Raw genomic sequence first — 27,637 nt, 5'->3', positions numbered from 1 at the left:
ATCCGGGGTCCATCTCTGGCTGCCCCTCTGGACCATGACTCCCCTGAGCCTTGTCTGTCCTGTCCCCTGCTGTGTCCCCAGGGCCTGGTCACCCAGCGAGTGACTGAGTCGGCGCATGAATGAAGAAGGGCGGCCATTCCCCGAATGTGTCTCCAGCACGAGGGAGCCCAGCTGAGTGCCGAGCAAGGCAGCACAGCCTCCACTTGCACAGCACATCCTGCATGCCTGGGGGAGTGAGAGCTCTGCTGCCCCCACCCCCACCCCAGAAGGCAGGCGCTACTCTATGGCCCTGCTGCAGGTGTGGGAAGGAGGCACAGATGGCTTAGCTCAGGGGCCCTTGCTGAGCATGGAGCCCAGGCCAGAAGGAGGATGTGGGGTGGGATGAGGAGGCCTTCCTTCTCTGCTCGAAGATGGGGGGACAGATTTCCTGCAGCTCATCCTTTTGTAATCTTCCCTGTCACCCCAAATGCTAGGGCCTTAAATGGAGGGTCCAAACAGGCTAAGAGCCTAAGCTTGGAAATAAAACTTTGCAGGCAGGTTGGTCAAGATTATGTCATGGGAGACCACGAGTCACAAATGGGCCTTTATTGTGGGATAAAACATTTCCACTTCTTCACCCCAAAGAAGTTTGGCAGGAGAGCTGGTCTTGGCAGGAGAACCCCAAGTGCCTCATGGAAGATGCTCCCAAAACTCACTGCATGTCAATCACCCACAGAGCATAAAACGAACCCAACTCATGGGACTCCAGCTCTAACGGGACCCCAACTTGAAACCTTCTCAGCCCCGATACCAATATTGCAGCAAGCAGATCCAGGAGGACCTACTGCCTGGGGCACATTCCCCAAATTGATGGTGCCTCGAGGTCCCCCACACCATTCAGGCAGTGAGCCTGGGGGCCGGGGGCCTGGGAGTCTGCATTCCAAAATGGCTTCGGTGTGATCCTGGTGCTGGTGTACTTGGAGAAAGGCTGCAGCAAGCAGGGAAACAGCAGTGCCAGTCACTGAGAAAGTCCTCCCCTTGTTATGCTAAGTGGAGGAGGCCCAAACACCAGTGTGCAGAATCGGGGTCAGGATGTGAGTTTGGGTCTGGGACATGCTTGTCTGAAAATCTTCATGGGGGACAAAAAAATAATGAGGAAAGAGACACCCCAAAATAGTCAGTGATTACTGCCAGGAGCTGGCATGGTGAGTAACTTTTGCTCCCTTCTGGAATGCCTCCGCCAACCCCTTCCCTAGAGCCCAAGTAGCTGCACTTCTCTACACGTTAACTTTCCCTTATGTCTGAGGAGAAAGTGCATTTTTTTTTAAATAATAGATTTTATTTTTATATTCCCCATACAATTGCAACCCCCCATTTTAACCCCAATCCCTCCCCTCCAACCCCCCACCCCCCAAAAAGTGTCTCTGGTTCATAGTTTTTTGTTGATTTTGATTTTCACAGAAAGTGCATTTTTGAAGACAGAAAGCAGATGAGTCAGGGGTTCAGAGACACGAGCTTGAATCCTACCTTTTCTCCAGTCAATGACCTTGAAAAGTCCTTGTTTTTTGGGTTCCCCTTTTCCAGGCTATAATTTGGGGGCTTAAAGGCTTAAACTTGCACCTCAAGTTTCCCACTGTGGACAACCTTTGGGGAGTCTCAGACCCTGAGGCTGAAACATGAAGATTTCCCCCTCTGTTCTGAAAGCGAAGGTCCCTCCGTGACTTCAAGAAGCACCGTCTGCAGGGCAGCTGGTTTGCCTGCCTCGCGTCTGTGTGTTAAGTGGCCATTTAGCTGGACACTGCAAGTGGCCGTCACTCTCTAGCGATGTCTTTACACGCCCGATTAGCTTTACGAGTGCTGCTCTGGAAACACATCCATCCCGCTGAGCTGCTGGCTACTCGGTGAAGTGGGTGGGCACCTCCCATATACCAGGCTACCCCTAGAAAGGCGGCCCCGCAGATGACTTCTGGAGGTGATGGGAAGAGGAGCCCCAATTTGGTCTGACTTTGCCATCTGAATGGATGCAGATGGGCCATTCATTCATTGGACCTATATTTATGGAGGAGTTATTATGTGCCAAACAGTGAGGACCTAATGGGGAGCCAAAGAGACAAGGCCTAATGGGGCCAGCATTCTAGTGAGGACTCAAAATGATTTCAATGACCATCCTAATCACACTCAGCATAAGTACTTCAGGCCAACTCTAGGCAGCTATGAGAACCCAGCAGAGACAGACATGAACGGTCGGGGGGGCCTCAGAGGCAGTGACCATTGAGTTGAGACCTGAGGGTGCAGAGGAGCTGACTCAGTAAGGAGGGCAAGGAAAAGCATTGCAGGGAGAGGGAACAGCATGTACAAAGGACTGAAGAGATGATTGGTGTGGCTGGTGGGCTGGAAGGGTGGTCAGGGGGTGCTCCATGCAGGATCTTGAATCTAGGAGTGATGGGGCAGCATGAAAGAGCTGTAAGGAGAGACTCATCCTCCCCCCCATTTGATGTGGGAACCTCGGAGTAGTGAGATGCTGCAGGGGCTCCAGTCAGAATGAGGTAGGCAGATCTCTGGGTTTTGTCCCCATGTGAGACTGGACCTGGCCTCTTGATCTACAGGACTGTCCCGAATGGGTCTCACTCAGGGTTTGGCCCTCACAGGAGGGCCAAAAAGCACCCCATGCAGGGGAGCAGACCTCAAGGAGTCAGCCCACGTCAGTTTCCTACTGCAGCTGTGAAAATGACCGCAAACAGCACGCACTGCACCTCAACAGCCAGGCTAAAGATGCAGCCAGGCCTGTGTTCTTTCTGGAGTCTCCAGGGGAGACTCCTCTCCTGGTTTCTAGAGCTGCCTGCATCTCCTGACTCGTGCCCCCTCCCCCCTCTTCAAAGCCAGCATCTCACAGTTTCCAGTCTTGCTGTGAGGCTAGCCCCCCTGCCCCCCTCTGATAAGGATCCTCCTTTCTTGGGGTCCACCAATACTCCAGGACCATTGACCCATCTCAAGAGCCTTGATCACACCTGCACAGTCCCTTCTGCCACTAGAGGCACCTATTCATGGGGCCTGGGGATTAGAAGGGAGGCCTCTTGGGGAGGGGGCATGGTGCCCACCAACCCGCACCCCTGCCCCATATGCACCCAGCTTCTGTTTCCGCCTGATTCAGCTCCCACTCAGCTCGGGTTCGCCTGTTTGCAGCAAGGCTTGGTCCTTTCTTCCTGCCTGGCCATGGCCATCGGCCTCTGTGAGGTTCCACTCACCTTCTCCGGGGCTCACATTCATCCCCAGGAACATGTGGACTCCTTACACACATGTGCACACACACATGCACACACACTGCACACGTGTTTGCAGAACAGAGGGGGCATTGAGATGCAGGGGCTGGGGTGCCAATTCTGGAGTGAGCTTGCCTGGGCTCATATTTAGACTTTGCTCCTTCTTAGCTGTGCGACCCCCAGGAAGTGACTTAATCTCTCTGAGCCTCCATTTTTCATCTGCAAGTTAGGGAAAGCAAAGTCCTGACCTCCTAGATTGTCGCCAAGATAAAATGAGAGGTTGTTTACAAAATGCCCAGAACACAGTAATGGTTGCTGCTAATTATTTCTCCTGGAAATGTGTGACTCTCATAACTCCCTGTACTCACATTCTTCCTGTGCTCACAATATCCATCTTTCTAAAGCTTTAAAGGGGCTGCAATGCTGGAAATTGAGACTCAAAACACACTCACAGACACCTGTGCACGCTCACCAGCACTCACCTGTAAAGGCACATGTCGGTGTGCTCCCGCATGGGCGTGTACACATCAGGCTCATGTGTGACCAGAACCGCATGTAGAACACACCTGCACATGCACTGTCCACGCTCTGCCCTTGCGAGGGCCCAGCCCTGTGGCCGCCCGCTGCGGGTGCAGGGAGGAGCCCAGTGGGAGACTGACAATGCTTGTTTGTCAAGCTCAGCCTCCCTCAGAGTCCAAAGTGGCTCAGAAACATTCAGGCAAACACTCCTGAGCTCCCCAAGCAGCCTCGCTGCTGTGTCTCCGAGAACAGCAGAGGGAAAGCTAATGCATGTGCAGCTGAGCCAGGAAGGAGGTGCCTCGTGGCGTGCACTGAGGGCTCCTGGACTCACACTCAGGGAGGGGGGACCTGGCAAAAGCTGGGGTCCCAGTACTGAGGGGGTGGGGTCGGGGCAGCTTCCTCAGCATAAATTCATCATGAGGGTAATATGGTTCATGAAAATAGCAGAATGGGAGAGCAAATGTGATGTCTATCTCTTCATTTCTGCTTCCCCCCCCCTCTCTCTCACACACACACACACACACACACACACTCACACAAACACACCATCAGTTCTGGAATCAGGCTGCTCTTCCCTTCCCCTCACTGCCAGGGGAGGGGATATTAGCTTTCCGTTTATTAAACTTGGCATTCTCTGAAGTCGAGACGGGCCATCTGCTGTGAACGGGACACGGCTGCTCCAGGGGGGGCCCTAATGGCAGGGTCCCTCGGGAGCCTGTCCTTAAATGACAGCCGCCGTGTCACGAAGCCCCGTGCCTGGCTTGTGGGTGATGCCTTTCAGACTCATTAATTCTCACTGTTGTTTATTCCTGGCACCACCTGGGGAGCTGCTGCTCCTACTCCCTCTCCTTGATGGATGGGTGCAGAGGATTCTTGCCTGGTCTCAGCATGTGGAGAGGGGGTGGGCACACCCCCCAGAGTTGGAGACAAGGGACCAAGAGAAAATCAGCCAGAGGGCTCGGCCAGGAGGTGCCGTCACTGAGAACAATCAGCAATAGCAATTGCAGCCAGAGGCGGTGGTAAGCACTCTACGTGCATTGTTATCTTGAAGGCGTACACAACTGGTGAGACCCAGTCTATGATTCATCCCATTTTACAGATAGAGAAACTGAGGCATAGAGCAGGGATGTCACTTACCTAAGGGCACACACCTTGGGAGTGGCAGAGACAGAATTGGAGGCCATATCTAGATACCCAGACTGTGACACCTCCTTTAGAAGAACAAAGTCAGGCCTCCTGGTGGTGCAAGGGGTTAAGTTTCTCAGCACTGTGAAGCTGTCTGCAGCCTCTGCAGCACAAGTTCGATCCCTGGCCAGGGAGCAACCCACATGGCGCAGCAGACCTCTCCTGTCTCCCTGCTGCTCCCCTCAGCAGTGTATTTCAGCAGATCCACCTGTTCAGCTCCCCCTCTTTCTCCAGTGAATCTTCTCACCACCTTGCACCTCTGGCCTACACCCCAGCTCTTGTATGCATAAATAAATAAAATAAATCTTTAGAAGAACAAAGTCTTGGTTTCATTTCTGTGCCTCTGTTGGGGCTCCTTCAAACCCCTCCTCCTATCACAGACACCAGGCAGATCCAATCTCCAGGAAAACTGAGGCCCTACTCACTAGTTCTTAACATGGGGAGCTTCAGGGTCCCCCCACCCCAAACCCAATGAAATCTATTAATATTTTTTCCTCAAAAAATGCACAAGACACAGACAATAATGTGTGTATAATATCAGGATGATCCAAGGCAACTGAGTCCTCTCCACAGAATGTCAAAGAGTCTATGTCCAAAAAGTGGGGTGCCCTCCTTGAGAAAGCAGAGTGTGGCCTGGCTAATTGTCAGCTCACCTGCCCACAGGAAAGATGCTTACTGACCAGACAGAGCCCAGTGCCAAAAGCTATCAGTCACTTCTCTCTCAGTCCACATTTTGGAAAGATTCTGTGCCAAAAATGTAAGGGGTGGTGACAGGAATCCAACAGACTCTGTCAACAACAGGTCTCCCCGTGTCTCACTCACTTCCTCCCCCATCACAGCGTCTGGACACCAAGGTTAATGACAAACCCTAATTACTTTTTGGGCCCATCTGTTTCGGGAAGCTGACCTCAAATGGAAGCCACCCAGCTGCCTGTCCCCCCGCAGACAGGACTATGGGCGCAAGAGCCTTTGAGAGGCTCTGGGTAGAAAGCAATAGAGTAAGGACTCAGAGGAACCTACCACTGGGGAAAAAACAAAAAACACAATCACAATTTCCCCAGGCAAATGTTTACTTCCAAATTTAATACATTCTAAAAATCCTCTGCCACCCCCAAGTGTCCATCCCCCTCCACAGGCTACCACATAGGGGAGAAGCGCGTCCAGCCAGGCACCTTGGGCTGCAGCTGATTGGATGAGGAGCGGGTTTTGTGGGTGAGCTGGGCCAATCAGAGTTCCTTCCCTGGGAATTTGGAATTAGGACTAAGATTAGGTGTAATCTAAGAAGCACCCTAACAACTGGGGTCTTTTGCTCATGGTCGGGGTGAGAAGCAGAACTTTTATGAGTACAGGTTGTGTTCCTACCCTCAGATCCCTTGAGATATCTCTGAATCCTGGTATTAACCCCTCGTTTTGGAGACTGATGTGGTCGAGTCTCCAAAGATGGCTCCCATCAACACCTTCCTTCCCTGTGAGACAGTGGAAGTGAGCAAAATTACAAGTAGGATGAGAGCTACCTAATGCCCTGCTTTATCTAACACCTTGTTTGAACAGGTGGATTAGATCTCGAGTTGGCAGGTCCTGCTTCACATCCTGTTTAAACAACTTGGCCAACCAGACTGAACTAGGTAAAAGGTGCTGTGTCCAAGAAACATTAATTCCAAAGAGCACCTGCACCCCTATGTGTATAGCAGCATAATTTACAATAGCTAAACTTTGACAACCCAAATGCCCAAAAATAGATGACTGGATCAAGAAGATGTGGTCCATATACACCATGGAATATAACTCAGCAACCAAAAAAGATAAACTCATGCAATTTGCAGCAACATGGATGGCGCTGGAAGGGATCATGCTCAGCGAAATAAGCCAAAAAGAAAAAGAAAAATACCAGATGGTCTCACTCATCGCAGGAATCTAGAAAACTTAAATAAGGGACCAGGAAAAAGAATAACTATAATAAAGAAAATATCAAAATCAACAAACAACTATGAACCAGAGACACTCTGTGGGGGGTGGGGGGCGGGGAAAAGAGGAATTGGGGTCAAAATCAGGGGGGTTGCAATTGTATGGGGAATATAAAAATTAAAAAAAAATAAAATTATTTGAAGATTAAAAAAAAAGTGCTATGTCCAAACTAATTATTGTTTCACAATTTCCCAGAGAGGGGGTGGCTGAAAGACACACATGTGCAGTCAGTAAAATTCCTCACCGAGAATGACCAACCTCAGCATGCTAACATGCACGTCCCTGAGTGGAGACTTCATATGCTAATAAAACACGCATTAGATGAAGAAGTATGTAACCCATTTGGGCAGGCCCCATTGTGGCCCAGTCCAGAACATGCTATGACACTGCTCCCCTTCGCCTACGTTGGTAAACCCACTCCTAGATCACACTTTGCTCTTGAATAAAAACTAGGGAGAGTGCAAAATGAGGTTGCCAGATGAGTCTGCTTTCTGACCATCATCAGTCCCCATGGGGAATGCTGAAGAGCTGAAGCTGGGTGAGGGACTGAGAGTTGAGGAAAGGTTTTGATGCTCCCTTGGACAGAAGCAACCAGGGAGGCAGCTGGGTCTGCCGAAGCACCTTGGGGTCCCTGGGGTGCTAATTCTAGCATAATTGTTCCAGGGAGGCAGAACCTCCTGGGAGGTCTGAGAGCAATTATCCCTAGCCTCTCAGAACCTGGAGACCAGTTCTGGCAGTTTGGGAGGGACAAAGGGGTTAATAAAGCTGGAAGATACAGGACCAGCACAGGAGCAGCTCCAGTTACCAACTCCCAAAACGTTCCCTCCAAACCTGAGCCATCCAAATTTCCATGTTCTGCGAGTCTAAGAATTTGGAGCCAGGTTTTCGAGAAAGACTTGTTATAGGTGAAGAGCAAATTTTTGAGTCATTCAGACAGGGTCATTGATCTTGGTTCTATGTGACCTACAGCAGGCCTTGGTTTCCTGCAAAATGGGGGTGGTCATAGCACCAGGCTGGTAGAGTCAGGAGGAGCAGTTAGTCAGTTAATCATAGGAGATTTTAGGGTCAGTGCTTGGCACATAGTAAATGCTCAATAAATGATGCTCATGATGATGATTTACTGTTCTTTAACAGAGATCTCACACCTCTCCTGATGGCTTTCACTCAGGGAATAGAAGGAAAGATTCAGCAGGCACAGAGCTGGTGTCTGGATCCGGAAGGGGACACTGGTTATTTGCAATTTGAACACAGTTTGAAGGAACCTGTTTGCTAAAAGGTGCAGCCAACAACAAGGTATGGAGTTCCCCACCAGACACCCCGAATACCATGGAGTCTGGGCAGGAAAGATCCTGAAATTCAGTCTAACTTGCCTCATTGGATGTGGGGAGACCCAAAGATTTAGGGTCTGAAGTGCAAGGCCCGGTGGCACTCCATTTTCAGCCTCACTCCACATCTGATGCGTCCTTTGCTTTCTCTTTCATCTGACGCCACTCTGATCCTGTGCCAGGGAAGCAGGGGCTGAACAGGAATGAGGGCAGGTTTGAGCTCATAAGACTCAACAGCTCGGGGCTCGCCTCTGGCGATGCCACCAGTGAGCGCTGACTACAGGGAGAGCTGAGCACAGCGGAGCTGGCATCTCCCAGGCCCTTCCCACTCTGGACACTGGACAGAAAGCTCCCAGAGGTGTGCGGTCGCCACAGATTTGGGCCTGCTTCCCTGGAAGCCTCTCAAATTTCCTTCAGGGGAACCCAGGGTCTGCTAGAACTCCAGGGCTTGCCAAATAGGAATCTCAGGGCAAAATTCTAGAACAGAGGCATGGGTCAGCGCCCAAAGCTAGGCTTCCTCAGCAAACTCACCGCTAAATGATTGCCAGCATTTATTGACTGAGCTCTCTGGGTCAGACGCCACTGTCCTCCATTGCATGCTGATTAAACACTCACCAAGGAGTGTGGGCTAGTGCTGTTCCCATTTTGTAGATGGGGAAACTGAGGTTCAGGGAGGTAGAGTGGTTGATCCAAGGTCACATAGGGAGTAAGTGGCGGAGCTCAAATTTGAACCCAGGTCCTTCTGGATGGCAAGTCATGGAGGACAAGGCAGGGATCCCATATATCCTGTTCTAGAATGTCCAAGTTGGAATCCACTTAGCCAGACTCTCCCCCACTTTACTCCCAGACCAGTCAAGTTTGTTCAACACGGTCCAGCACTCCTGCCACAGCTGACTGGACCAGTGGTGGCGCCTGACATCAGCCAACCAATCAGGGCATCTCCTCTGGGAATCTGGACCTTGCCTGGGAAGATCCAAAACTCTCCAGTCTCTTGGCCATAAGAGATGTGGAAAGAAAGTGGGGTTACATCCTCTGCTATGTCACTTATTCATTCCACAAATATTTTACTGCACACCTACTATGTACCAGGCTCGGTGGATTCCAGGGTGAAGAAAACAGGCAAAAGTGCCCAACCTCAGGCATCTTATAATCCACAGACAACTATCAGATGGAATGTTCAAAATACAAAACGTGTTAGTTGGTGGTAAGTGCTATGCAGGAAAGAGGTTGAATTCTTGCTTCTAAATGTTCATGTTAATATCTATTTCCCACCTTCCCATGAGGCTGAGGCTCACTGTTGTGTGACGTGCACACACACCACATATAAGACACACACTCAGACATACTCGCACACACTCACATGCAGACACACACACTCACAGACTCCAGCCTGGATAACTTCCCTCCCCGGATGTATATTTTTAAAAGCCAAATAAAAACTCAGCCCTACAAGCAGGTCCTTCAAGACTTCTGCCTCACCGGCGAGGGCCCCACAGGAAGCTGTGGTGGCATTTGGCATTTGTGAACAGCACCTCCGATCTCCCCAGCTCCCCTTGAGGAGAAGGATCTGCAGGAGCTCAAATCAAAGGCACCCACTTCCACGTGTTCGCAACATCGTTTTCCCTCCAAGAACCTTGGCAGCCCCGGCTGAGCAAGTGGCTGAGGAGACACAGCAGCTGCAAGTGGCTGGCACAGCTGTCCTGACAGAAGACACCAGGGAGGAGGCTGGGGTGGAGGAGGTACCCCCATACCCCCTCCATTTCCTAGCAGAGATTCCAGTCTTGGAGGGGCCTTAGTGTCTTCCCTACTCCTGGGGGCCAGCTCCCCCCTGTGCCGAGCACCCCCACGCACGCAGGCTCACCCCTGTCAGCTCATTCATCATCCCTCTCCCTTCTCTGGCCATCACCCCCCTCTCCCCAGGCCTCCCTCTCACCCCACCTATTTATGCTCCCCTCACCCCTAGCACTGTCCTTCCTCATCCACCTTGTCACTCTCTTGCACACACATCACACACACTTCTTATGTCCTTGGCTTCTCTCCTGCATGCATTTTCGTCCTTCTGCCCTCCAAAGGCCTCTTTTCCTCCTCTTCTTCCCATTTATACAACATGAAGTATCACCAGGGCCTGGGCCTGGAACTCCCTACTCTCTACAGCAATCCTCTGGGATGGCTGCTGGGGTTCCCGTTCTGTAAATGCATAAGCTCGGCGGAGGCCACACGCCTAGACGCACATGTCCAGGGCAAGCGGGAGCTGAGGTGGAAATCCTGTCCTTCCAGTTCCCTCAGGCTGCCTCCACTTTTGGAACTGACCTCTCCCCTTCTCCTCCACAATTCATTGCCAAGTGCTCTCTCTTTTACATGCTCTTTGCTCATGCTCCCTCTCTGCCCTACCTCGCACTAGGCCTCCGTTCTGGCACCGACACAGCCCAAGTCTCTATGGACACAGCTCCATGCGGCTGAGTTGGCTAAGAGAGCCTCTGCACACACACCCATGACAGTCTCCCAGCTCCCTATCTCCCAGGAGATCCTCCCTTGGCTCCCTTTAAGGCTCCCCAGCCAGCCCCCTGCCCCCTGCCCCCTCCCTACCCCCTTCCATTTGACCAGTGACCTGGAGGGTCATTCATAACAAACTCCACCCAGCACACCCCCTGCTGGTGCTCACTCCTCAGAATGCTTGGGATGACCAAGAAGTGTCAGGCTCACCCAATTCGCTCCTGCTCCATCTCTTCCATTTTCTCAGCGCGAGCAATCACGCTGTTGATGATTTCCTTCTCCTCATCCGTCAGCTCTTCCTGCTTCCTCTGTCTGTCCGGCTGCCCACTGGGGTGGATGGGCCAGCCTCCCTGGAGCCTGAAAGGTGATTTGGGAAGGCATGAGACTGAGAGAAGCCCAAGGGTCAGTGGAGAGTAAGGGTTGTGTCTGGGAATGGTTCGAGTCTAGGAAACTTCCATTTAAATCGCTGCTGGCCTGGAGGCGCCGGGCAAAAGAATCATCTCTCAGGGCCTGCATGTGCTCCTCTGTGCAATGGGACACATGCCTCCTTCATAGGGTGCTGCTGTGGTTGTTTCATTAAGTGCTTAGCACATGGTAGGCACTCTACCTTGGCATGTGCTGGAGGCTCATGGAGCCTGGAGGGTAACAGTGTCCTGAGGAAAAGACTCCATGACCACACATGTCTAGGGCTGGAGTGGAAGCACTTTGGGGACGATGAGGTGATGTCCTGGATCCCACACTGACACCAGCCCCGGGCCCTGGCACGACATTGCTTTGTGAGGGTCACTAGTTTAAACAGCGCCAACTAGTCACCACTAGGTTTATAAAAACCTCTTGATTTCACAGAAACATCCAGATTTCTGGCCTCAAAAGCTCCCATAGTATTCTGAGTTCCATTCTGTGTTCCTCTTGGTCTTTCTTCCTTTTTTTTTAAGCAAACACTGGCATAGCACCTGCTGTCTGCCCACATCAGCTCATTGACATCATCCTCCCGTGTGCCTGTATCACCTCATTGAACCCTCCCAACATCCTACAGGGCAGGAATTTCAATTGTCCTTATGTCGTGGAAAGGAGACTGAGAAATGGAGAAACTAGACTATATGTCCAAGGTGACCTGACTGGGAAGTGGCAGAGGTGGGATTCGGACCTGTGCAACCTCTACACATTTAATTCCACAATACAGATACAGCTGAGTGCCTGCCTGCATGGCCCCAGTAGTGGTGCAGAGGGTCAGAGGCTTGCTGGGTGGGGAGCTAACACTGTGGTCCATAGCAAATTATTATCATCTTCACTAATAACACGGTTCACGCCCCAGGGCACTGAGGTGCATCACCTCAGAGGAAGGCAGAGCCAAATACCACTAGAAATTCTCATCCCTGGTAGGAAAAAAATCAGTCACTCCGAATCCTCTCGAGCCAGCAGCCCATTAACTGCCAGCCTATTACTTCCACCACTCTAATCACGTCGGCAGGCATGAAATTGCCTTTTGACACTCAAAGTTGGATATTAAGGGCCCCTCTTCTTCCCTCTTCTCCCTCTCCCTTACCCTCACCCATTTCAGCCCCTCTCAAGCGCAGAGGGGGAAGAGTTTGGAAGCAAAGGGAAAGCAGATGTCTTGGGGTCAGTCTTTCTTTTGGAGAAAGGCAAAGAGGAGGTACTCTGGGAAATTCTGGTGGACACGTGCCTTGGAGCGGGGGCCTCTGGGGATGAACAAATGCTAAACAAGCTCCCAGGGCTTCCTCTCGACTTGCAGTGAAACCCAGAACTAGAGAGAGGTGTTTGCTGCACACCACGTGAATGTGCTAAATGCCTCTGAGCTGTACATTTCCAAGTGGTTCCTTTCATGCTATGTAGATTTTTAAAATAAAATGTAGTCTTCTTGCCCAGCTGCGATGTCCTTCCTGATCTGTCCCTAACCTGCCCCTCCATTCTCGTGGTCCTGCTCACCCTTATCACTACACTCCAGCCACACTGGTCTCCCTGCTCAATCTGCACCCGAAATCCCCATTTCTGCCTCACGACCTTTGCACTTGCTCTTCCCTCTGCCGGGAACAGTTACTTCCCCAGGTGTTCCCTTGGCTGACTCTTTCCCCTCATCCAGGTCTCAGTTCAAACATCAGTTCCCCAGCGAGGCCGCCCGTGATGTCCCTGCTTCATTTCGTCATCACACCCGTTACCAACTGAAATCATTAAAAAAAAAAAAAACTTTGTTGGTTACCTATTTACTGCTTCTCTCCTCACTCCCCATCAGAATGCAGGTTCAAGGAAGGCAGGGATCTTGGCTGGGTCTGTGGCCTTTTGCATAGTGTCTGAGAGCAAGTGCATAAAGCATTTTGGGATAGGAAAGTTCTTCGTGGCCTAAGGAATATGCAATGAATGTTGCCTTAGTGGGGAGACAGAAGCAATGGAAGTTTCTTAGCCTGTGGGATCGACGAGGGAACCCAAGGGATCACCATCCATACCGAGACCACAACGAAGGTCATTGCTATGAGGCTGGGGAAGTTTAAGGTTTGTGTGCACAGACACTGCCTGGGAGGGACCTGGTCACAATCACGTGATCAGAAAAAATTGCCAATCAAGATAGTTTGTCTTCTTTCTCTTGAAGAGGGTCCCTAATTTAAAAAAGTTTCAGGCCCCACAAAGCCATGACTGGTCCCTGCTGAGCCTCCAAGATAAGCCGTCATTGTGACAGAAAGGTAGAGGGAGGCCAAGAGTGAGGGGAAGTGAAGGAAGACCAATATGGTGGCCACGAATATTGGGGACAATGGACCCCAAGAGCCCCCATCTCCTGGTGATCACAGCCTCAGGTGTAGTTCCCCCACACACTGCCTCCCGGCTTGTTCTGTGAGACCAACTAAATACAGAGGAAGCGAGAGTGTGACTCCCACGGTACGTGACACTACAGCTCCACCATGGTCTCTGGAATCACTCGCTCAAGGGGGAGCCAGCTGCCATTTCTGAGGACACTCAAGCATCCCTGTGGAAAGGTCCTGTGTGGAGAGGAACCGAAGCCCCCCCCCCAACAGAGCACCAGTTTGCCTGCCATGAACGTGGATCCTCACTCCCATCCCATCAGGCACCACGGCTGACGGCAGTCCCCACCAAGGGCCTGTTTCTGCAGCTCACAATCAGGCCACAGACACCGTCTGCTATGAATGGATGATGATGCCAGCGCCTCTGTGGCCACCATGCAACTCATTGGGTGCACAGGAAACAGGCCCTGCTGGACATGCTCAGCTTCAGAAACATGAGCAGAGGTGGGGGTCCCCAAAAGCGCCCCATTAGGAGAACCACCCCTATCTGCAGCTGAGCGGAAGGTGGGGGGAGGCTGCCAGCATGTCTGCAAACCCTCCCTATGCTGCAAAACACGCATTTGACAAACAGCTCATCCAGTGTTTGAAAATGTCACCGATTGGTCTCAGTAGGGATTCACAGGTCTCCTATGGCTTTTCATGTTTTAATTCCGAAAGCGAGCAGAGGGAAACTAGATGCTTTTCAAACCACAGCCTATGGTCTCTCTCTCTCCAGAGAGAAAGTGGGTGTGCCTGGGTCTCCCCTGGGTTGGGGCCTGGAGAATGTTCCCAGTGACAGGAGGAGAAGACGTGCAACAGCCTCAGGCACAGGACTTGAGCACAGCCAGAGCCCAGGGTTGGGATCTGGTTAAAAACCAAAACTGGAGGAAAAAGGACAGTCAGTCCTCATGTAATGTCTCCCAGAGATTCTTAAAAACGGCAGATGACATTCAAAAAGCCAACTGTGCCATAGGCTAAGAGACATAAGCAAGAGTTAAGTTCCTGTGACATACTTCTAGTCACAAAAACACCAAACATGTAAAGAAAGACCCAAAACGCGGCTGAAATTTAACAGGAATTTGTCTTCATTCATTTGCTCATTTTCCAGCTCACTCATTCCAGTTCAGAGTCGTGGGAGGCCAGAGCCTCTCCCGGCAGCTCGGGGGGCAAGGCAGGACCCAGCCCACCCTGGACAGGATGCCTTTCCATCGTGAGGCGCAGCGTACCCCAACCACACTCATGCCACGGGGACAATTTAGACCAGTGCTCGGCAAGTGCTTGCCTTTGGGATGTGAGGAACCTGGACTTCCCGGAAAACCATGCAGATAGGGGAGAACGTGAACCTCCATGCAGACAGTGGCCCCATTTAGGAATCGGGGTTTTTCTCATCACTGTAACAATACTGATGGAAGCTGCTTTCGTGGACCAGTCCTCAGAGCATTGCATCCCGTCCAGAAAATACTCAGCATATTACTAGGCACCAGCTTGACCTGCAGAGTAAAGACGGGCACCCGGGATGTGTGGCCTACTAGCCGGGGTGGTGGTGGCGGGGTTCTGCAAGGCTCTGAATGCAGCTTCCTGATCTGCTGCATGGAGTTCAGCAGGATCTGCGTCGTCAGGCCACTGGGAGGGTAACTGTGAAGACGCACAATCCCTGCAAACAGTAGCTTCCACCATTATGACCAACCTCTGCACCGTGAGGAACGTCTTAACTTTCCAGCAAGGGATGATGAGTCAAATTAATGGCCAGAAGACCTGCTGTGTACTGGGGGCTTGGGGAGGCGCTGTGATGTCATGTTGGGTGCTAAACTTCCTGGGACTGCCTCTCGGGGGCGTGCTGGCGTTTTCCAGACTAACTCTGACTAACTGGCTGCTGTCTGGGTAGGCCGGCCACCCGAGCAGATCTGGTGCTGCGAATGATCATAGGCTGGAAAAGTCACTGCCCTGGCTCCTGTGAAGATGCAACACCTACGGGAGGGGGCACGGGGTAAGTTCTGGGGCCACACTGCCTACATTCCTTCCCTGGCTCTGCTCCCACTTGGGACCTCAGGAACAAGCACCTGTTTGCTCCTCTGTGGAAATCATCCCCAGCGACCTCACGGCACTCCCGTGGGCGTTAGCTAGATCGTGCATGTAAAGTGCTGAGCGCAGACCTGAGGACTTGGTAAGTGCTCCGAGAAGCTTTGCAAAGATTCACTTGTTTCTCTTCCTCCTTCCCCACCTCCTCCTCCTCCTTAAATATTTTGGTGTGAAAGAGCGGCTTGTGGCGACCATTCAGCGGAGAATAACCTAACTGCGGCATGTGCAATGGGCACACGGTTAGGATGCATGAATGAAGGCTGGGCTGGGGTGGGGTCAGGCGGAATGGATGGACTAGGATGGTTTGCCAGGGAGACGAAAGAGTGTGAGCCCCAGAGTCGGTGGGAGAGGAGCAAATAGAGCAGAACAAAAAGTGCATGTTGAGTCGTTAGCTGGGGCCTTATATTTGACACTGGGGACTTCTTTGCACAGCTGTGGATACCTCTAATGTCATGGAGATGGGAGTGTTGCTTGATTTAACTCTATGAGAGAAAAGAAGAGAGAGAGAGAAGGGGGGGGGGACGGGGGAAAGAGAGACTATCAAGAATTTCCAGGTAACCTCCTGGCCTGACTCTAAGTGGCAAGAAGGCTAGAAAAAAAAATTGGACTTTCATAAACCTTCCCTCCTAGGCTAAATCTCACTGCAGCCTCCAGATTTCCTTTCTCAGTCTGGGATATTTGAACCTATTGATAGATCTAGAGAGTGGGACGCAGTGGAAAAAAACAAACAAGCAACAAATGAGCTTTGGATTCAGGCAGACCTGGGTTTAAATTCCGAAGCTGTGTGACTTTGGAAAAAGTACCACATCTCTCTGAACTCAACTCCCTCAGCTTTACCGGTGATACTATTTATCACATAGAATTGACACACATTCTCTCACTGAATTTTCACAATATCTCACAGGGTAGATGTTATTCTCGCTAGTACGCCAAGGCTCGGAGAGGCTCATCACTTGTTTTAGGTCACACGGTGAAGATAATCTTGTTGGGATGGCCGAGCTCTGAACTGCCCTGCCATGCCACCTGTCTGAAAGCAGCAGACTGACCCAAACTCATTCTTGTCCCCGAGCCAGCCACAGTGAGCTGATCCAGACCCGCCACCCCCTCGTCCTGATAGCACGCGGCTCTTGAATTTAGAAGCTGCAGTTTCTCAGTGAGACTTGCAGGAGCTTCTGAGTGTTGGTGCCAAATGTCATTTTTCTTTTTTCTTTTTTGGCTGGCTTCCTTTTGAGGTCCACGGTAGGGCAGTCTGATTAGAGACATGTAAATTACGGAGCCAGGAGCCCAGCCCTGACTTCCCTGCAGATGGTGTGTGTGGTGGGCAACGGGAGTGGAAATACGAACTTTTCCCCAAGTGTGGAGGAGACCGAGGCTCCGCGGGGCTGTCTGCAGCTGGCGGGTCTGCAGAGAACTGTTCACGCCCCGTGCACAGGATAAAATGCTCGGGCCGCCTTTGCAGTGGGGCAGGCGGAAGAGCCGTGGGGAGGGAAAATTCTTGCCATTGACAGTCACACACCCTCTGCATGAGCCACATCTGCTGCCGTTTCAGAAGGTGTTTTTCTGCCCGCCCTCCGGCTCTCAGAGCCTTTGTGGAGAGACAAGTCCGCAGCTATGCTAGCACGGCTGGTGACCTGGGATGAGCTCTGTGGCTAAGAGCCCCTGGGAGGCCACGCCGAAGTACGGATTTCTAGGCTCCACCTGCAGAAGTCTGGAGTCAGGAGGTGTGGGGAAGGGGGAAGCGATGCTCTGGGGGTGCTCTGACCAGTCGGCACTGATGGAGCCCGCGCTCCTCTCACGCCATCGCCAGGACAGACCCCGGGCTGTCAGGCTGAGGCAGGCTAGGGCGGAGAGGACTGTCTTTCTCCACTCTCACTCACGTGCTCAGCACAGTGCACCCTGCAGAGGCACGGGCGGGCCCTGCCTCCTGTTGCCCCAGTTGTCTCAGCTGTGGGTTTGAACAGAGCTCTGCTGTCCCCCCTAGGAGCCTAAGGGGGCTCCCGAGGAGAGGGAGGTGGAGTGGGCAGGGACCAGTCTTCCACCCTGCTGGATGGCAGTGCCAGGTTCCTAACACTAGCAAAGCAGGGACACCAGGAAAGTGGAAAGGCTTAAAGAATTTAATACCTGCTATTTGGAAATAGGGGTTATTGCATTGATGGCCGCAGTGCTTCTCCCTTCTCTGGATCCGTGCCTCTGCCGTGTGAATTTGAAATTGTTCGCACCAAAAAGTAAGCCTCTTTCTCTGCCCCTTGAATCCTGCCTGAATGCACAACTTGCTTTGGTCAATGAAATGCTGGGGATGAATCTGGGTCAGTCCTGAGGCTAAACCTCCAAAGACGGTGTGTGTGTTTCTGCTGAGGCACTCGGACCCAAGCGCCATCACCACGACAACAAACCCCTTCACTGGAGGATGAGAAACATCCAGAGCCACTCTAGATCAGCCAACACTCGGATGCTGCAGCAATCCCAGCCAAGATCAGCAGAACCATCAGCCGAGTCCCGATCCCTGAGAAGCAATAGCTGTTCTACCCCGCTGAGTTTTAAGGTGGTTTGTTACACAGCAAAAGCTAACTGACACAGTGTCTGCTACAGCGACAACAATAACTGAAACTCGCCTGCTCCTCACATTTCTTTTCACAACTTGGCATTTTTATTTTACAGTGGCATAAAGCTCACCTGAATACATTCAATGCTCTCGACCACTCAAGACTTCTATCCAGATCCACTCTTGCCTGTTTCATATATTTAGCTTCTGGATAAACTATTATTCAAGAAAGAGTATCGCTGCTAACACAAATTCTCAGAATCACTGTCATCGACTTGCTCATTTTCCAGATACATGATGCTCAGAAGAGGGAAGGGAAACGCTGAGACATGTGTGTGGAGCGGACAGTCAGAGACCTGCGAAACCAGCATCTACCTGCCTCATCGGCTACTGAATGTACCTGCTTTGGGACATCTAGAGAGGGTCAGAGGGAGCCTCCTACACAGACCAGCGGCAGTGGCCCTTAGCCCTGACTCAGGCCAAAGCCGCCCCCACAATGTCTCTCCCTAAAATACAGCAAAGGGCAGACTCCTGCTTCTTCTCAGCCTCACACCTGACTCCTCATTTCATCACACAATCGTCAAGCAACAAATATCCGCCAGATGTCTCTATTAATAAATTATAACTTCCCAAAGGAGTGGGATGATGGAAGTGCTGTCGGGCTTGCAGGCTCTGAAGCATTAAACAGGGGTGCTATGCAGAAAATTAATCAAACTTTTTCTTTCCTTTTTCCCCTCCCTCCACCCCCCAGGATGCCACCATAGACAGGTGTTGGCATGAAGCCTCTTTGCAGCTGGGTGAATAATAATGAATCCTGAAGGAAAGAGTGGGGAAGGAGGAAGCCGGGCCACAGAATGTTTTTGCACATGCCTTGCAGGTATAAAGGCCCCTTTGGATGAACGTTCCCCCACCAAACTAAAGGGGTGCCAGGGGGATCCTCTGGTTCCTCCCCAACTTGGGATTCTAAGGGGCTCTCAAGTCAGACTGAGTTCCAGTCAGTTCTTCCAAAGTCCCCTGCTCTCTCTCATACTCGGACTTTGCATCTGTTGTTCCCTGCCTGGAACTGCTGTTTCTTTTCCCTCTGCTCCTCCTTCACATGATCACCATTTACACATCACTTCTTGCAGGGAGCTCTCCCAGCACAACTCCCCTGGTTTGGGGGAGTGAGAGCCTGGCTGTGCTCCCACAGCTCCTTGCACACTGGAGTAGATGTGTTGGTGGCCATCTGTAAACACCACTGGACACACACCCATACTTTGGGTATGCCTGTCCTCCCTGGTGATTAGGTCAGTGCTTGGTACTTAGTAGGTAGTCAGCACATGTAAATGAAGCAAGGGAAGGAGAGGGAGGAAGAAGGGCTAGGGAACAGTCATATGCTCTACCTTTTGACGTTCAGCATCTAAGAAGCCTCTGAGAGCCTTGGAACCCTCCAGAATCACAAACTTCTCTCTTGTGATGGTCCTATCTATCACCTAGCACCATTCTAGCACCTCTCCCTTGCGTAACTGAATAATAAACTAGTGCTGCTCATGAAAAGCAGATCTTATCTGGCCAGTCTGACTTGCCAACAACAGAGATTTCTGGACATTCACATGGCCTTTAGCTCTCTGCTTGTTCTAAGTTCCCACTTGACAGACAGAAAAACTGAGGCATGGAGAATTCCCCCAGATGACCTAGGTCAGTGTTTATCAGCGTTAAAGTAAACCTTTAGAGGGTTCTGGGCCCGAGTATGGAGTCCACAAAGCTGAACAAATTATGCAAGTCTCTCTCTGTATATGCAAGCTGCACATACACACAATGTCCAAATGTCCAACACCCCCGTGTTGGCAAATTTGGGACTCATACCTTTCTCTGACTTTGCCTGGTGCACCACAGTTTATAAAGTTTCCCTCAGGAATCTCATTTGACTCCACCATCCCTGGTGGGGGAGGTCATCAAGCCCATTTTGCAAAGAAGAGAGCCAAGGCTCAGGAGGTGATGGGCAGTCTGACGGCCACACGGATGCTGATGGCCACACTGACTCTGATGGCCACACAGACGCTGAAGGCCACACGGACACTGACAGCCAACACTTTGCTTATGTGGGTGACAACCTCCCCATCGCAGGGAGGGTAAAAATGACTCCCTAGTTTCTGCATGTGCTTGGTCTGCTTTGCAACCTGACTGTTCACTTATGCACGCACATGCAATCTGTCATGCATATTTAGGAAACGAATCCAATTTAAAAGGCAGAAGTTGTGAGCAGATAGGAGGCAGCGACATTTCACTGGGCAATAGGCTGACCTCCCCCGAGGTGACCCCGCCTGGTCCCTGGGCACAAGCCTTCCCCCAAGCTCTGTTCTGCTCAGCGTCATCTTTTATTAATGAGAACAGTTATTTGAGTTAAGATTTTCTTTATCGAAGAACAATGTCCCCCAGCAACACGCTGCAGAAACAGGGTACAGGGTGGGCCATAAACTCGCTGAAATCCCACAAATTATTAATAACAATTAAGCTGAAGGCTCATCTAAGGAACATTTTGCATCCTTTATCAAGTTTTTTGTTTAAATTTCATAAGTCCCAGCGCTATCACCCCAACAGCCCGAGTTAGACCCCGGCCAGGGACCCACATGGCTCAACAGACCTCTCCTGTCTAGCCTGCTGCTCCCCTCAGTACTGTGTTTCAATCAATCCACCTGTTCTGCTCCCTACTCTGTCTTTGGTCTCTGTCTCCCCACTCTGTCTCTGTCTCTGTCTCTGGTGAATCCTCTCACCCACCCTCATACCTCTGGCCTGTACCCTAGTTCTTCTAGGCAAAAACAAATAAATAAAATCTTAAAATAAATAAATAATCTGTTTCTCAAGGCAAGGGACATTAAAATGAGTCTTAATAACTTGGATTTGTTGTTGTTGTTGTTAGATAAAATTTGCTGCTTGCTTTTTTAACCATCTCTTTTTAGGAACAAACCATCCTGGTTAGAAATGAGCTAAAATTCAGTCTGTAGAAAAATAGAAGCATCATCAGATACTCACTGTTCTTTATCACTGTCAGAAGGCAAAGAAAGGAGAGAAAGGAAAGTAAACAAAGTTAGAAATGAAATATCACAATACCCACCCCATCTGGATGCAACCACCACCTCATTTTAAATTACAACGACCTACTTCCATATTTTTTAGTCATTATGATCTTATTTTAGCAGTGCAGGCTTGCAAACTTCACAGCTTTCAGTAAAATGACCAGTCAGCTCAGCCTGTTAACTGACAGTGCTATCACTTCTGTATTTGAACGTGGGTCTACTGCACTCAAGGTATATCACTTAACCATAGCAAGGCCACCATCACTCTGGGTGTCTTTTTTTTCAAACATGGGGGCAGGGGGGAGATCAGAAGCACATTAAGGCAAGGGTAATGAACCCTGAACAGGGACACGATCATCCAAAAGTAGAACTGGTACCCCAGTTTGGGGGAGCAGTTTCTTCCATTCTAGAAAGGAGGCCAACATCCCCATTTACAAGGTGTGCAACCTTACGCAGGTCTTGGGTTCTCTTTGTGCCCAAGTTTCCACCTCCGATCTCTGGCTTGCAGACTTTAAAGCTAAAGGAGCTGCCCATTCTCAGAGGCCAGCTTCTCATCCCAGCTGTTCCCAAACAGAGGGCTGAGCCACAGCCCTGATGGTGCCCACAGCGCGGGTACTCACATCCCTCACACACAATCAAAGCAGTGTTCAAACACCACCCTTAGTTTTAAGAGACCGAGAGGAAGGCATTTGAAAATCACAAAGGCGCTAAGTGTATCTGGCCAGCCAGTGGTTAATTACGACTCAATTTCTTCCCTTACTGGAGAGAGACATTGGAAGCATCCCCATTAGTACATCACCCCTGCAGCAGACCAGATAGCCTGTGTGATGACTATAATTCACCCATTAACATTTATTGGAAAATAATTTTAATATCTGAAGAAACTGCAGTAGCAATCAGACCAGCCAGATGCATGCAGAATGCCAAGATGTTCCGCAGGAGCCCTGGAGCACTTTAATGAAACTGCGTCCACACTGTTTAAATAATTCTGATTTAATTGTAAGGCAAATTGTTTGGCTTCATATGGACTAAAATGAACTCTGATGGATGGGATTTTAATTATCTGACATTTCTTAAATAAAATAAATATTTTACCCCATCCTCCCTCCAGGCAACTGTTTATCTTACAGAGACACACTTTTTTTTGGCTGATGGAATATTCTGTGCAAAATAAGTTTGGCTCCAAAAGGAAATCATGGGAAAAGGTGGTAAAGTAAGTGTTTCCTTTTGAAAAGGAAAGCAGCAGAGTTCAGTCGTGTCTTCAAAACTATAAAACTTGTAGGACTGGGGGAGGTTTAAAGTAGAAATAATAAGTAGGGCCTTTTGCTTCAGAAAATATGGGAAGGATCCTTTGTCAATATGAATTAGGTCTGAGATAAATCACAGCAAACCTTTTTAATGCAGTTCTGGGGTTGCTAGAAAATAAGGGAATTCAATAGTCCTACCCCCTTCAAAACAAATAAATGAAATTGACTTTGTCAAAATCAAAATTTTCCTCTTATGAGAAAGAAAAGGTGAGGTATAGACCAAGAAAATATTAATATTTTCAAAATGCATATCCAACAATTGATATATTTTAAAAACTCGTAAAATTTAAGAAGAAGATACTGTGAGTGATCTGATTTTTAGATAATCACAAGTCTTGAAAAGACATTGCAACAAAGAGTTTGCATGAGTGGCAAAGGGACAAGAAGATAGTCAATGTCATCAGTGGTTGCAAAGCAAAACCACACAGAAATCCCAACATGCACACAGTAGGACAGCTCAAATGAGAGAGACTGTGCTGGTGAAGAGGCAGACAAGCTCTCATCCACTAGGGTGGGAGTTTAAAATGGTACAACCAGTTTGGAAAGCAACCTAGCAGTTTCTTATCAAGTTAAACACACGCCCTAACATATGACAGAGTATTCACCCGAGAAATGAAGGCACCTCTGAACCAAATTTTATCTGTACGAGTCAAAACAGGAAACAACCCTCAGAGCTGAAAGGCTAACCACACTGTGGTATATCCATACGAGGGAATACTGTTCAATAATAAAAAGGGAAAAGTGACTGATATGCAAAGCAGGATGGAAGGATGCTGAGAGGCTTGTGTGGAGTGGAAGAAGAGAGACACTATCTCACCAAACGAGCACACACTGTGTGATTCCATTTTTGGAAAATTCTGGGAAAATGCAAACTAATTTATAGTTACAGAAAGATCAGTAATTACCTAGGGATCATTACTAGTGGGGGAAGAGAGGGCCAGGGACAAGCGACTACAAGAGGGAATAAGTGTATAGGTAGGTAGGTAGATCGACACATAGATATAGATATATCTAATATATATTTTACCCCATCCACCCTCCAGGCAACTGTTTATCTTACAGAGACACACTTTTTTGGTTGATGAATATTCTAGAGGGTAGATGGGGTTAAATACTTATTTTAGATACAGGTACAGATAAACATCAATAGATATATAGAGAAATAGATATTATATATTACATAGTGTGTGTATACACTATGCATATATATTTAAATGATCAAATTATACTTTAAATGTGTACTACTTAAGACATATTATTAGACCATTACAGGGCAATTTTTTAAAAAAGTAAAAAGGAAATCCCAGGGGCTGTGAGCAGTAAGCCAATGTGTGTGCCAGCCCTGTGTTCCAGAGGCTGATCCTGAGCTCCTAACAGGTTGCAGAAACTGAATCCAAGACACCCACACTCTACCCACCTCCCCCACATACATGCACGCAGAGCCAGGCCCCTCAAGGAGAGCTCAAGTGATCCTGGGTGAGCAATATTCTGACTTCCACCAGAAGCAAATGCAAATCTCTAAAGAAAAAGATCCCCAAGGTGGAGCCAAAACTCATATCCCCATAAAAAATTACCACAGGTTCAAAGAAACCCATCATTGTGGGTGAAATCTGCAGGGATGATAAACTACAGATTTAGATGGTGAAGGACTGGAGGCCTGGGTTTGTGAGTAGATGTTTAACAAATTAATCAGCATGGAAAGCTCGCTATGGCTGATGCCAAGTTCCCATAGGAGGCCACTGAATGCAGAACTGGGAAGAAATACGCAGAAGCAAGCCATCGTGTAGTATTTCACCATCAACTGTAATAGACATACATAATGCAGAGAGCAAGAAAACGTAGTAAAGTAGCTAAGAAATGATTCATCTTGAATATTTATGAAAATTAATACTCTAAAATTGATTTGTGATCATGGCTAAACATTTTATGGACACTATTAATAAACTTGTTGTACGATGTCTGAATGACCTTACCTACAATAATTAGAGGACGCACATTTTCCTCGTGTCCCAGTGAATATATCCCAAGTCATAAAACAACTCAGCACAATTCAAAGAGCCAGTAATTTGTTCTCTGACTACAGTGCAATTAATAACAAAAAATAATCACAAATTAGGAATGTTCAAATATTTGCAAAGCTTTAAAGGCGTCTCTAAATATCTCTTGGATTAAAAGGATAAATGAAAGTTTGCAATCCATAGAAATGAGAAATAATGAAAATCCTACATGAAATGTAGTATGAATGAAAATACTATTGAAGCTTGTGGGGTAATTGGAATGTGAAACCATGTGGGAAATTCATATGTAATTACTAACATAAGGAAAGAGTGCAGGTTTATTCATGGGGCAAATACACAATCTAAGCAGGTAGATAGTATCAAAACAGCATAATAAAAATAATAATAATAATAAAAATAAAATAATAATAATATAGAATGTAATGAAATAGTAAGTGGCAAGGCGGTATTGATAAATACTGGCAAAGACAAACCTTCCATTTTCAAACTCCTTTTTAACCTTATGGTTACTTAAGGAAAGGGTCTCTATTAGGTGATGACAGGTCTTTACCACCTGTGCTTCACATGCTGAGCTCCTTTTAGGAGAAATGGCGGGCCGGGCAGCTTCAGAGCCTGGGGAGGCCACGTAGTTGGACTTTAATAATGCTGTTTCATTTCATTATATTTATCTTTACAGTTGCATTTGCTCATGGGAAGGTGAACTGATTATCCATTTACATCCTCTTGGGATCTCAAATGCCTTGTTAAATAAAGGTGTGGACATTTTGAGAGCAATTTAGCAAGAATAATAGTGATGTTTCATAGATGAGACAAATGATGAAGGTAGAAACTCTGGTCTCCAACAAGGAAGGTCTCCTGTTAAAGGTCCTTTCCAGGTGCCTTGGCCAAGCCACAACCATTGGCAGATAACTACAACCTACATTTATTCCTTCCATAAAAATAACCATATTCTGGGCCTCCCTGGTGGCGCAGCGGTTGAGTGCTGGGTTGCGAAGCTGCCCACAGCCTCTGCAGCGCCGGTTTGATCCCCGGCCACCAGCGAGGGTCCCATATGGTGTGCAGACATCTCCTGCCACCCACTGCTCCCCTCAGCAGTGTATTTCATCAGTCTGCCTGTTCTGCTCCCTGCTCTGGCTCTGGTGAATCCTCTCACCCTCCCGAACCTCTGACTGTACCCAGTGCTTGTATAAATAAATAAATAAATCTTAAAAAAAAAAAAAAACAGTTGCAGTTAAAGAAACTTGGAAAACATCCATTTCATCAAATTCAAGAGGGATGAACAGGTAATATAAAGTAGGCTGAAGTAGAGATACAATAGGGAATGGTGAGGACTGTGGAAAATTAGAGAGCACTGAAAAAAAAAAGAAAATTTGAGATGATTTGCCAATCCAAAAACTAGCAGCTATTCAGCTGCTGCTGAAATGTTGGCATGGTAAAATTTTGATCCAGTGTGATCAGGTATTCCAACTTTTGAAAGACATGCCAGCTATTGAGACAGTGAAGTGAAATTTCCCAACTTTTTAATGATCAGTTTCCCAAAATGAAAAGCACACCTCTGCAAGCCAGGGTCAGTTGGTGGCCTGCCAATTCACAACTTCTGATCGAGTTCCATTTTCTTATTTGACTGACAGGAAACTGAGGCCCAAAGGGGTAGAGGTGTGCCTGTGATCACACAGTGAAGTAGCTCAGACCGAGAACCAGAGCCAAGTCAGGCTGTTCACCAGGCCAGGGCTCTTTCCATCCACCAGGCTGCCCATCCTGTGGGTCAGAGAGCTCAGGATTGAACCTGTGGCCCCAACCTCCACAGAGCAATAAAAGCAGTGGAGAAACTCCCACCATTTCCTTTCCCCAACACAAGAAGGAAATTCTGGGCCTTTCCTTACTAGTTCCTTTCCTCCTTCAAGCAAAGAATTATCAGGACTGCTCTGAACCCAAACAAGCCACTTCCAGGAAGATGCAGCCACTTACTTTGATTGCAGGGGCCGGTCACTGGGACACATCCAGCGGCTTGAACTGTTGCTGAAGACGGTGTCCGTCATGGTGGAGGTGCAGTGGTTCTGGAAAACACCAACCCAGAGAGACATCACCCAGATAGTCCAGCCACCCCTTCTTGCTCAAGTGCTACTCAATGCTGAGCACTGCAGGGGACACAAAGAAGGAAGGGACCTTCACCCAGTGTTACCATTCTCCACCGGGGAAACTCGGGCTTCAAAAGAAAGTGTCTGGTGGGAAGGGACAGCTGCCAGGCGGCAGAAGTGGGCCAGCATGGAGAGCTCCCCTCCTTAACTGTGGTTTTCCTATTCCCAGTGGACACAAGACCACATATCCAGAGTGGGGGTGATCAGTTCTTAACCCCCAGTCCTGGGTGCTTCCACTAGAACATGGCATCTGACTCATCGACCAGTCAACTTGGCCTTGATCAAGGAAAAACAAAAAACAACCCCCAAAACAAAAACACTTCTCAGTGTTTTGAGGCCGCAAATCCTGGAGTCACCCATAGCTTTTTATTTGCTTGTTTGGTATATTGTCTTCTCCCAAGCCGTCAGAAAATCTGTTGGCTTGTCTTAGGAAACTTTAGGTGATCCGTTATAAGAGGAGTCCTCCAAAAATAATAATAAGTTAAACAAATAAATAAATATAGAAATAAAATGTGGATAGGGAAGGGGTTCTAAAAAATGAGTAAAACAACTTTTATTTTTATACCATTTTTAATAACTAAAGAAAGCAAGAAGATTTATAGATAATACAATTTTCATGATGCACTGAAAATATGTGTTCTTATAGCAGCTGTGTTTATCACTCAATTTCATTATCTTAATATCTTAAAATTGCTTGACAAAAATGAAAAAGATGGAAGAGTGGCCAAGAGCTTTCCATCTTTTTCATTTTTGTAAAACAACTTTTAAAGACCCAACTTCTTTTTCATTTCAAAAGACAAACAGGTAGTGACCCACAGGACAGACAGCTTTGAGTCCTGCCTTAGTGTCCTCTACCGGGTGTCTTTATCCACTTTTTTCTTTATCAAATATTTTCAAGTCCCTGTAATGCACAGACAGTCCCTTTAGTTATTATCCCAAGAATTTTGATTAATAAACTACTTTCATTATAATTCTATTT

At 48.7% G+C, this 27,637-nt stretch overlaps 1 protein-coding gene across 2 annotated transcripts in view; it reads right to left on the bottom strand.

Annotated features, from left to right (window-relative positions):
* The window catches only part of RPH3A (rabphilin 3A), a gene marked incomplete at its 5' end in the record, with an annotated part of 55,057 nt that extends 28,498 nt beyond the window's left edge, over window positions 1–26,559 (bottom strand). Inside the window, 3 exons of one of the 2 annotated variants that reach the window (XM_084253600.1) lie at window positions 10,937–11,083; window positions 21,152–21,163; window positions 26,489–26,559. In XM_084253600.1, coding sequence (XP_084109726.1) covers window positions 10,937–11,083; window positions 21,152–21,163; window positions 26,489–26,559 — 230 coding nt within the window. The remainder of the gene's footprint in view (window positions 1–10,936; window positions 11,084–21,151; window positions 21,164–26,488) is intronic. The other variant, XM_084253601.1, reaches the window with a different exon arrangement.
* Between the last annotated feature and the right edge of the window lie 1,078 nt (window positions 26,560–27,637).

The sequence above is a fragment of the Talpa europaea genome, assembly GCF_964194135.1.
Source record: "Talpa europaea genome assembly, chromosome: 14".
In the NCBI taxonomy this organism is placed as follows: domain Eukaryota; kingdom Metazoa; phylum Chordata; class Mammalia; order Eulipotyphla; family Talpidae; genus Talpa; species Talpa europaea.
This window is presented reverse-complemented; position numbering and strand designations above follow the sequence as displayed.